A 12,733-nucleotide genomic window follows, 5' to 3' on the forward strand; every position below is an offset into this window, starting at 1 on the left:
GTTTAAAATGATCTGGATCCTTATATACCAGATTTCAACTGCTGAGCATGAATAGGGGTATTTGTATGGTAGTTCATCATAGAATAACCTGTTAACATCATCAATGCTTATTTCAGGATATTTTAAGTACTTAGGGATAAAATGCTTGGATTCATTTCAGCAAATAATTGGCTACTGATATGGTGGTATCAGTTAATAAAAAATGTATAACTATTACCTATAAAGGGCTGGATTACAAGTAGAACGCTAATTTATCCCTCAAATGGTAGCAATTAGCGCTTATAAATTTAACCAGAGCTCAGATCTCTGGTTAATTTTATAAATGTGCACCAAATGACCGCAAAATACAGTAGTGTGTATTTTATTAAAAAATAAAAATTGTGACCTTTTTTTTTAATAAAATAACTGCATCTGGTAATTTTTGGGGGCTAAGATTGGCAGTGTGGGGTGTTAGAAAAGAAACGGCACTAAAAAGTGCTTTTACATTGCAGTATATGGGAACTGTGTGTTCCCAGTAAATATATATGTATATGCTTATGTACATATATATTTATGTGTTAGTATGTATATATATACATATTAACACATACAGATATACAGTATGTATATAATCATATACATATATATATTTATGTGTTAGTATGTATATATATATATATATACATATTAACACATACAGATATACAGTATGTATATAATCATATACATATATATATTTATGTGTTAGTATGTATATATATATATATACATATTAACACATACAGATATACAGTATGTATATAATCATATACATATATATATTTATGTGTTAGTATGTATATATACTGTATATATATATATATATACATATTAACACATACAGATATACAGTATGTATATAATCATATACATATATATATTTATGTGTTAGTATGTATATATATACATATTAACACATACAGATATACAGTATGTATATAATCATATACATATATATATTTATGTGTTAGTATGTATGTATATATATATATACATATTAACACATACAGATATACAGTATGTATATAATCATATACATATATATATTTATGTGTTAGTATGTATGTATATATATATATACATATTAACACATACAGATATACAGTATGTATATAATCATATACATATATATATATTTACAATTTGCTGCCATCGCTGCAGGACTTACCCCCTTCACTGCACTAGTTCTCATGCCGTGTCTGATGGCATGAAAACGAGGCTCCCATTTGAGCCTATGGAAGCATGCTCTATTGAGCGCATAGCTTCCTAGCAATGCGAACGTGAGGTCGCTTTCACATTGCGGGACACTTCAAATATCAGCAAACAATTGCGTGCGCTACTATTATGAGTGGAGCACAAATATTGCGCTTGTGAAAGCGCAATTTTGAACTCCACTGGTAATCTGGCCCAAAATGTTCTGCAATGTGGACTAATTTCAAAGCTATGTCACATGGTAAACTAGACTATAAGAGAAGGCTGTTCTTTGTAGCGGCCTACTTTGTTTACTCATAAATCCAAAACAGAATTTAAATTGAAGCCAAGAATATCTGTTAAAATTGCCTCTTTAGTCTTTCTATTACTTATGATATTCTGAGCACCTTCTTCAATTTGGGCCAGATTCTATAAAGCTCTCTGGGCTGGTGAGATACTAGATTTGTTTAGAATGAAATTCACTTAACAAACACATCTATTAAGATGTAACATATATATATATATATATATATATATATATATATATTATATATGTGTGTGTGTGTGTATGTTTATGTGGGTATGTGTGTGCGTGTAATAGCTGCATATTTTAAAATGTTTCAAATGTACACATGAACAAACTGTGAGTGTCTTAGTCTGTGAAGTACTAAAAGATTTATCTTCAATCTAACAGATATTACATATTTCTACCTCTAGGTGGCAATAACATATGTGTATGCCTTATAAATGGAAATCATCACCATGTTCATCTTGTATATCTCAAGAAAAGAGGGATTCTTTCTCACTCTATCTAACATGCTCTAAAATGTGTTTTGACATATGATTTGTTATTTACTCTGTATTTACTTGAGTTATTGCCCCTTTAAGAAAGCTGTTTTATATATTTTTTTGTTTTTAATCGGTGTCAAAATCTATCTAGGCAGGCTGGGGTTAAATTTGGGTTGAAAACTGTTTGAGATGTAATTTATGGCCATCATTGATTGATCACCTGTTTTATGGTAATAGGTTAAACATGTGAATTGTATAGAAGTGTGTTAGACTGACAAAGGGACCCGAGCTCTGAAACATTGCTTATGTTTTGGCTTTTGATAAAGTTTTTTTCATATTTTTTTATTTGGAGTAAGGCTTTCCCTCATCATCTTTAATTGGATTGTATGCACCTGTTAGCAATGGGTGGGTCGGAAAAACACCTGAACTCAATAATTAGTAGGAGCATTCACATTTATTTCATTTTAATATGGCCAACATAGGCTGAAGCTGAGTTATGAGGGGAGTCTATCATAATAGCTCTAATTTTTGTGAATCTGAAGACCAATGTCTGCAGTAAAAAAAAAAATATAGTTGGATAGTACTAGGCCTAGCTTTATATTAGGGACTTATTTTAGAGGATGTCACATGGGTGGGTGGAAACATGGCTGGTGGTAAATATCTTGTGGATGTTTTCTTTTGAGTGGGGTATCTTACTTTGGTAGGTACTTTTGATGTTTTTATTTCATTGGGTATTAGGAGTGTACAAACTTCAAAATTGGTTTGAGGAGTATCTTAGTTGGTTATTAGAGTAAATGATACTGAAGTGTGGCGTAGTAAGCCGTTTGCTCTGAACGTTATATTAGATTAATTAATTGCAATACAGGGTACTTTAAGAGTGTTAATTGTGGTGTTGGGTACTTTGCAGAAATAATTGTAGTGAGGTTATAATGGGGCTTCAGGAAGTGAGGCATTGTGTTAGGTAAATGTGAGCTTAATCAGCTTAATTTGCTATGGGTATTGTGGAGGGGACATTGGTAAGATTAAAGGTTAAAGGGCCATGATACCCAAATGTTGAAACACTTGAAAGTGATACAGCATAGCTGTAAAAAGCTGACTAGAAAATATCACCTGAACATCTCTATGTAAAAAAAGAAAGATATTTTACCTCAAAACTAAGTTCCTCAGTAGCCACATCCCATTGTAAAGGACTTCTAAGCAGCAAATAAGTATGTCTGTCCCGGGACAGCTAAGGGAGTGAGCTTCGTGAACACTCATCTTATTTCTCTATTCAGTTTAAGGAAGTTTACTATGAAATCTCATGAGAGTTAAGTCAAATCTCATGATATCACAGTAAAAGAGTTCATGACCTCAGCACTGTTGATGCTGATTAGCTGCTGTTCATTTCTTAATTTTTTACTTTTTTTTTACCTGCAGCTGGACAGCAGCTGAGTATAACTTTTTACACAGATCTTACTCTGCTGAGCTGAGGAAGTTGTGAGGTAAAATATCTTCCTTTTTTACATAGAGATGCTCAGGTGATATTTTCCTGACAGCTTTTTACAGTTATACTGCATCAGTTTCAAGTGATTTAGCATATGAGTATTATGTCCCTTTAAATAGCTAGATAGTATTACAGTGCAATAAGTCAAATAGCTAGGTAGTAATGTAGCACAGATGTTAAGAAATGTTGAGATTTAATATATATGAGTATAGTTGTATAGTTATTTCAGGAATATAAGGGGTTACTTTTGGTATGTTAGATGTTCTAAACTTCTAAGAAATACTGCTAAAGTCTAGCATGTTTCAATGTAGTCATTGATATGTGTTGCAGTTGAATTAGTATTCAGGCTTTAAAGTATGTGAGATGCATCACCTATTTCAATTCTATTAAGCTAACAATGATTTAAAAGTTGACAAAAAAAATCTATCCAGTGACAACTTGGACAATTAACTTATCATGCATTTTTTAATGTGTTCACATGTTATCTAGACTCTTTATTTTACAAATATTATACTTTTTTTAGTATATAAACAGAAAACTACCTGAAGACTTCCTAATAATGTGCCATAATTAAAAAAAAAAAAAAGATATTGTCATTAACAATTAAATCCAATATTATTATGTATTGCAGCTAAAGCAAAAACTGAAGAAAAGAAAGAAGGTACGTGTAATACATTATTTTTTTCATGTAAAGTTCATTTAACTTCTTAAACTAGGATTATGTATATCAGGTACATGTACAGAAGATATTAGGCTTTCTATAGGGCAGTCTACAGCTGTTATCTTTCACTTTCTTGTCATTTTAATATTTTAGATTCTTTCCATGTTCATTAATTGTTTTGTACACATAACTCAAGGACATATTGCAGATTACTAAACTAATTGTAGTATGAGATTTAGGGCCTAATGATAAAACTCTCCATTCTAGTGAGATTATTTAAAATTTCCCCTTAAACAAATTTTTAAAGACAATATTAGCTTGAGTGCTGTTTAGCCTATGCAGGTTCTGGATGTGAAAGAGAAACAACTGCATTACAATACGATGCACCAAAAACCCCAAACACTTTGCATGAGTTCTCTCCATGCCAGTGAGTTTTTGATCTTTGGGCCCTGAGTTTCATAATTGCTTATGTGTAGTATATTTGTTATATACTATCCTATCTATTTATTATATTTTGAATTAAGATGAAAACATGTTTAAAGATAATGGGCTCTAGTTATCAAGGTCTGTCGGACCTGATCTGACAGTGCGGATCAGGTCCGACAGACCTCACTGACTATGGGGAGCAATATGCTCGCCGTATTGAGCATTGCACCAGCAGCTCACATTTCCGGCGATGTCTGTCCGCCTGCTCAGAGCAGGCGGACAGGCTATGGAGCAGCGGTCTTTGTGAGCCTGCAGGCTTGCCAAAAACACAGGGCATCAAGCTCCATTCGGAGCTTGATACATATGCCCCAAAGTATTTGGAAGCAAAATAAGAAACAAACCATCATGTATTTAGCTAATGCCTACAGATCACATCTAGTTGACAATGAGATAAATAATTTAGCAATAGTTAGCAGTAATATATTGCTTCCCAATTAAGGAAAGGGCATGCATGATTTATTTATTGTTAATTTATTACATAGATAGATAGATAGATGATAGATAATAGATAGATACTAAAGTAATAATTAATTGATTGCTAAATTAATATTAAAAAAAATTTGGTGAATAAAGAAGAGTGAAATGCTTGTGCAATGCTGCCCCTGCACATTTGCGGCCAATCGGCAGCTAGCAGGGGGTGTCAATCGTCCCTTCCTTATATGATCGGTATGATTGCTGTCCACCACCTCAGAGGTGGTGGACGAGTTAAGTAGCAGTGGTCTTAAGACCGCTGCTTCTTAACTTACATTTATGGTTAGCCAGAGTAAATCTAGCCCTATATTTGGAGAGTTAGGGGCCAATTTACCAAAGTGCATACACTGTCGGCATTTATCATTGCACAAGCAGTTCTTGTGAACTGCTTATGCAATGCCGCCCCCTGCAGATTTGCGGCCAATTGGCCGCTAGCAGGGGGTGTCAATCAGCCCGTTGGTATAGGATCGGGCGGATTGAAGACCGCAGCCTCAGAGGCAGCGAACACGTTATGGAGCAGCTTAATAACTACTGTTTCCAGCGAGCCTGAAGGTTCACACAGAAACGGGGGCATCAAGCTCCATTCGGAGCTTGATAATTTGGCCCCTAAGTTTCCATTGGTGGGATGGTCTGGACTCGGAGTGTACAATACATTATATTTATGCTTATGGTAAAAATAACACTACAATCAGTTTTTAGTTAAAATTGACATAGGAAATGAGTTGCCATTACTGAATTAATTTTAGCTGTATATATTATAACAATTTACAAAATGTGGAACAAATGCACATACTTAATTAACCAATGAGTGGTGTGGAACTGCCTTTTAATAATACATTAAAGGATTGTACTAAGTTTAATTATTCTTAGTTAAAAAAAAACAACTTTGCAACATTTTTAATATTTATTTAGTCTCTTATTCCTTTAATCTAATTCTGAAAATTGTGGACTTTGCTTTGACATTGCTATAAACCATACAGCCATTGGCACACTCTTGTGGCTCATTTAATTTATAATTGTCCTTAATTGGCCTAAGTATTTTGTAACGGAAACCTTAGTTACAACTAGAGATGGGAGAATGTGTAAATTTCCGAATTCCAATGTTAGAACGAATGTTATTACCGAAATTTGAATTATAAATCTGAATGTTGATAAGAACGAATATTCTTAAAAATTCTATAATCGAATGCTATTTACAGTTTTCGAATGTCACTTTCGAATTCGAATGTGTATAATTATATCGAATGCCCACATTCGAAATTTGAATTTAACATTCTATTTAACAAATACTATTCAGAAGTTCAATAGTTCATGTGGTAGGGAGGGAATCTAGTAAATTGATACATAATAGATCCAAATATATAATTTCGAATGTTTCTATATAGAATATTACATTTAAAGAAAGCATTAGAAATACTATTTTAAACATTTAAATTAGAATTTTTTGAATTTGAATATTGCATAATTCGAATATTACATTTAAAGAAAGCATTAGAAATACTACAATATAAATTTGAATTTTTCAAAACGAATATTTTCGAATGTAATCGTAAAATTAGAAACCGAACATTCGAAAATCAAATGTTAGAATGTTATGTAAACATTCGAAATTCAATTAGAACGAACGAATGTGTTCAAATTTGTTTCATTTTTGGAATGTTGCAAAACATTCGCCCATCCCTAGTTACAACATGCTCTTATTAATAAACATTGCCTTTTAATTCATTGGAGTGCTGGAGTCCGTCGTGTGTTTGCTAGTTACAACATGGAGGTTCCCATAGTCCTATAAACACTAAAATATTATATGTACACTATTTAAACCACTAATATATTTTTTATTATTCTGAGACTGTTCTTTGCATTGAATATGCCTTTCGAGGTAGCGTGTATTTTATAGAGTTTATTGCCCCATTATTGCGCTGGATGTGTCCTGTGGGTTGTAGTTCGGTGTCCTGTGATTAAACAATAATAAAAATGTAAACATGTTAAACATCTTATTTTACAAAAACAACATATTTTACAAAGGACTACATTTATGGAAGCAACTGTAAAGTTTTGAAGCGAAAAGGTAAACATGTAGGTGTTTTTTTTCCAGACAAACCTTCTAAGTCCATTAAAGAAAAAAGTAAGATATTTCTTTGATTGCTTTATGCATTTATATGTCCCCTGCTTTGCAGTTATTACCTTTGCTGTATTGTTGCTTCTTGCACTGCATTTAACAATGTAAAAATATTTGCAATTGCATAAAAGACTGCAAATGCAGTTTGGTTGTCCAGACAGAGGGAAAAATACCAGAATGATTTCTTATTTAAAGGGACAGTCTACACCAGAATATTTATTGTTTTAAAAGATAGATAATCCCTATATTACCCATTTCCTAGTTTTGCATAACAAACATAGTTATATTAATACACATTTTACCTCTGTGATTACCTTGTATCTGAGCCTCTGTAAACTGCCCTTTATATCAGTTCTTTTGACAGACTTGCATTTTAGCTAATCAGTGCTGGCTCCTAGAAACTCCACGTGCGTGAGCACAGTGTTATCTATATGAAACACATGAACTAACACCCTCTAGTGGTGAAAAACTGTTAAAATGCCCTATAATGAGAGGCGGCCTTCAAGGGCTTAGAAATTAGCATATGAACCTCCTAGGTTCAGCTTTCAACTAAGAATACCAAGAGAACAAAGCAAAATTGGTGATAGAAGTACATTTGAAAATTGTTTAAAATTACATGCCCTATCTGAATAATGATTGTTTGTTTTGGACTAGGCTGTCACACCCAATCAAGGTAAAAAAAAGCTCACCTTTGCAATGTGCCAAAAGTTTAAAGAGAAAAGAAGCATTGGTTATTTTATTCCATGCTTGAATAATGACACAAGTTGCACCAAAGCTCTGGTTAAATGCCTTTTTAATTAATTTAAGTGCATTAACATCACTTGTGCATTTTCAATGCTGTCAATTTCATATGGATATTCCTGTACACAATGTATCACTTTAGCAAGTACATTATTAACATACTGATACGTTTCTTGCTAATATAACAAGGAATAAACTAAACATGGTATCAGATACACATTTATCTAAAGAATTCCACTTAGCTCCAGGGAGCACTTAGTGCCAAAGCACGCTCCCAGATTACACCTGGTGAAAGTCCTTATGGAAACTCTGGGCACTTAGTGTATCCAACACACTCCAGAGTCCCCAAGTCTTTAGAATTAGTGCTGTTAGGGGACAAATACTTTTCCGGTAACACAGGGCTTAATACCTCTGCTGCTCAGTCAACAGGATTTGAACACCCTCTATTGCAACACACTTGCAGACTATGCCACTTCCACTTGTTTGCTCACAGCTTTTCTTGTTGCTGTTTAAAAGTATAAAGCGGTTACCTCCGTTTCTTGACTGACAAGCAGGTTTGATTACTGCATTCCCTGCCGGTTATGCTGCTTGAATCCTCTGTGCTAATAGCTGTGTAAGTATACCTTTGCTATTTCAAAACAAGACACAAAGTTGCAGCTCCTTGCAATTGGGCTATCCTTGATGTCATTTCTATGTTCTTTTATTCGCTCTTTGAACTCTCTTTTAGTTTTACCAACATAGAAAAGGGGGCAAGAACAATTAAGTAGGTAGATAACCCCAACAGTTTTACATGTAATCCATTTTTTGGCCAATGATAGCGGAGCTGTGCACATAAAGCTAATCTGCTAGGAAGGAGGAGTATCTAATGAAGCCCAAAGCCAGCCTTGTTGTGGGAAGGGCGAAATGCGTCATCACTCTGGCATGAATATGTGATGTTCAAAGAGCTGCAACTTTGTGCCTTGTTTTGAAATAGCAAAGTTATACTTACACCGCTATTAGCACGGAGGATTCAAGCGGCATAACCGGCAGGTAATCAAACCTGCTTGTCAGTCAAGAAACGGAGGTAACCCCTTTATACTTTTAAACAGCAACAAGAAAAGCTGTGAGCAAACAAGTGGAAGTGGCATAGTCTGCAAGTGTGTTGCAATAGAGGGTGTTCAAATTCTATTGACTGAGCAGCAGAGGTATTAAGCCCTGTGTTACCGGAAAAGTATTTGTCCCCTAACAGCACTAATGCTAAAGACTTGGGGACTCTGGAGCGTGTTGGATACACTAAGTGCCCAGAGTTTCCATAAGGACTTTCACCAGTTGTAATCTGGGATCGTGCTTTGGCACTAAGTGCTCCCTGGAGCTAAGTGGAATTCTTTAGATAAATGTGTATTTGATACCATGTTTAGTTTATTCCTTGTTATATTAGCAAGAAACGTATCAGTATGTTAATAATGTACTTGCTAAAGTGATACATTGTGTACAGGAATATCCATATGAAATCAGTAGCATTGAAAGTGCACAAGTGATGTTAATGCACTTAAATTAATTAAAAAAGCATTTAACCAGAGCTTTGGTGCAACTTGTGTCATTCTTTAAGCATGGAATAAAATAACCAATGCTTCTTTTCTCTTTAAATTGTTCATTTATTATTTATAAAGCACCACCATTTTATTCAGTACTTTACAGTGATATATTACGTACAAGAAATATTGACAATACTTTTTTAAACAAATATATAATACAGGAGAAGAGGACCTTGATTTTGAGCATAGTCACTAGAATCTTAAATGCTCTAAAGGTTACAGTCTAAAAAGGAGATTGTGAAACAGAAGTTGAGGGAAGTGGAATCAAAGTTCAAGTCTGTGTGGTAAATAATTTGTAGGCAAGACAGTTTCAGAGGAAAAAACATTGAAAGAAATCTGCAAACGGGGAGAGTCCACAGCTGCATTCATTACTTTTGGGAAATCAATACCCAAGCTTATAGAGAACACTGAATGCAAAACGAGCGGGTTACAAAGAGGCGGCCCATTCTGATGGCACCTTAACCTGCACAACTCGGATTCCAGACAAAAAACTATTTCAACAGTAGCAGGAAGAAACAAAACATGGAAAGAGGACAAGAAAACTGCCCATCATTTGGAACCATAAGGATCCCTGTTTGCGATCATTCATAAATTCTGGACTCCATTGAGCACAAAAACTTCTGAGGAAACAAAAGTCCCACTTAACAGAAGCACACAAAATTAAACCCTCTCCCCGATCAATGGCAAGGGAAACAACAAATAAACTCCCCACACCACATTTTACCTAACTAAAAAGAAAGGAAGAATCAGATAAGAAGGTCAGAAAGAACCTCTAGAAACAATCCCCGAAAATTCAAGGACAAAACAGTGAGAGAGCCCCTTGGCATAACTCAAAAAAGAGCGGACTACCAGGCTGTAAGAGGACAAAACCCCATAGGGAATACCCTACCGACAGAGGAGAGCAAAGAAAGGAAATATTCCAGACCACCTCCTACATGGATCCAAAAGGAACCAATTTAAAACCTTAACCAGAACCGAAGTCCCGGAAGGACAAACATAGAAAAAAACTATCTTACCATAGACAGTTATCTGGTACAGAGAAACTGAACACCCGTAGGTCCAAAAAAAACCCGGGAGCAGAACAGGAACAGAATAGTAATATATGTTTACACCCCTAACAAAAGCTCCAGGCTTCTCTCAGATAGGCAGTCAGACTAAATGTCAAACCATAATAACTAGCCAACCGAGTAGCTAGCAAACTTGCACCAGGACATTCCAGGAAAGGAACAAGAGAAAAACTCAGAAAGCAGGGCGGACCAACTCCCCCCTACTAGAAAACTGGGAAGGGGAGGACAACACCCTGACCAACAAGGAAGAACCAATTACCCGCTAAGGGAAGGTTCCCGAACCAACTGGAAGGTCTCCCAACCTAAGGAAAGTATCACTCGGGAGACAAGTCGATGTCCAAATTCCTGACCCCTACAACAATCGAACTGACTACCACAAAGGGACTGGCAAGCTCCAAAGGAAAAGAGAGATTAAAACATTCCAGCATCAACAAGGCCCAGAGATCAGATAACGAATCTCCGGCCACAATTTCTAAAGGAAAAGAAGGAGGAAAGAGACACTGACACCCAGAGAGACTAGCTAGGGTTCCAGGATACTTATCCTTACCTACCCTCAGAAACCCGAAGGGAGGGTACACTTCAGACAAGAAAAACCCTCCATCCACTGAACTCCTAGAGTCAGAAGAGGAAAACTACCTCCGGAGGAGCCAACTGGAAAGGTGCAGTAGACCAGATTCTTCCAAATAGAAGGAAAACTAAGAAACCCAGGAATACTCCAGCAGAGAAAATCCCAGGAAAAACTCCATCTCTCCAAAATAGAGAAAAAGAACCACCCCAGTAGGAATAAAGAGAGTTCCCTAAGCCTGGAAAACCAAACCTGCTACCGGATGCTGGACATAGCCAAGACTATTAAAATCTGGAAAACAGATTAACCATATGCCAAGTCAAAGACAAGGGTTAGGTTAAAAATCCGGACACCCAAAACCAGGAGCCAGATCAAAAGGTAAAACCTTGCGGAACTACCACAAGTTACTCTTTCTGGAAATTAAGGATAAGGGTTATATAGGGGGCGCCCTTGTGTCACCAACAGTTCTAAGTACCTCTGTTTACGAGTATTCTAATGTTTTACAGATAGACCTATAGGAGTGATTACTAATGCTAAGGTCTTCAAATTGTATTTAAATGGTCACTGATATATGATACCCATAAAAATTAGTGGATCAGGATAAACACACAGTATCGAATCTAGTGAAAATAATAAATTAAAAATAGAATAAACATATATGCAATAATAAAAAAAATTATTGACAATATAGAATAAAAATTTAAAAAATGTTTAAGGGTAGACTCAATATTGAGACACTCATCAATGTGTATACTAGTAAAAACTCTGAGCCAGCTGAGGCAGCTAACTGTTGAGGATCATGACCACGATCCAAAGGTCAGTATTCTGAAAACAACAAAAAAGAAACAGAAGCACCACATGGCCCAATATTGTTTGGAACAGGATTTATAATAAGTGTTAATGGATACACTCACATATGGTCAAACACCCCTAGTGGTGTAGATGGTACAGTCTGGGATCAATATCAGTCACCCAGACTGGCCTGTGGTGTGTACCTGGGTCTCTGCAGAGGATTATATAGAAATACACAGGGGTGCCAATATGGCCTAGTATTGTTGGAACAACAATAAGAGGTAAAGGTAAAAATACACTCACATTTGGTAGAGCACCTCCCATGGTGCTATAGAGGCAAGCTGGGATCAATATGGTCACCCAGAAGACTTATCCCTCAGGGGTCAGGAACTTCCAAAGTCCAATCTCAGATTAATGATGTGGGAACAAAGATGATATGGCAAGTGGTAAGTATCAATAAAACTTACTTTATTAAAATAAGTAAAAACAATTGCAACACATTTCTCAGCCCACCAGTGGCTGTTTCATCAGGCTTAATGAGTTGATGCAATCACTGCCAAACCCCCATGGGGTCTTGAACTCTGATCTCTCAAGATGTATCCCAGTGACTTTTAACTCAGCCCCAAAGGGCTTCTAGGATAAAACCTACAAAGTCCAAAGACAAAAGAAGGAGCCAAAAGAGATCAGAACTCTAACCTTGGAAATTAATCCCTGATTAAGAGAATATGACAGTCTCTAAAGATCCAGGCTGGATCAACTCCAGAAAACCTATAGCA

At 35.6% G+C, this 12,733-nt stretch overlaps 1 protein-coding gene across 50 annotated transcripts in view; it reads left to right on the plus strand.

Annotated features, from left to right (window-relative positions):
• The window catches only part of TRDN (triadin), a 950,114-nt gene that overhangs the window by 455,918 nt on the left and 481,463 nt on the right, over positions 1-12,733 (plus strand). For all 50 annotated transcript variants that reach the window (XM_053710723.1, XM_053710722.1, XM_053710726.1 and 47 more), the window contains exons 20-21: positions 4,113-4,142; positions 7,195-7,224. In XM_053710723.1, the coding sequence (XP_053566698.1) occupies positions 4,113-4,142; positions 7,195-7,224 (60 nt within the window). The remainder of the gene's footprint in view (positions 1-4,112; positions 4,143-7,194; positions 7,225-12,733) is intronic.

Source organism: Bombina bombina, chromosome 4 (assembly GCF_027579735.1).
Source record: "Bombina bombina isolate aBomBom1 chromosome 4, aBomBom1.pri, whole genome shotgun sequence".
In the NCBI taxonomy this organism is placed as follows: domain Eukaryota; kingdom Metazoa; phylum Chordata; class Amphibia; order Anura; family Bombinatoridae; genus Bombina; species Bombina bombina.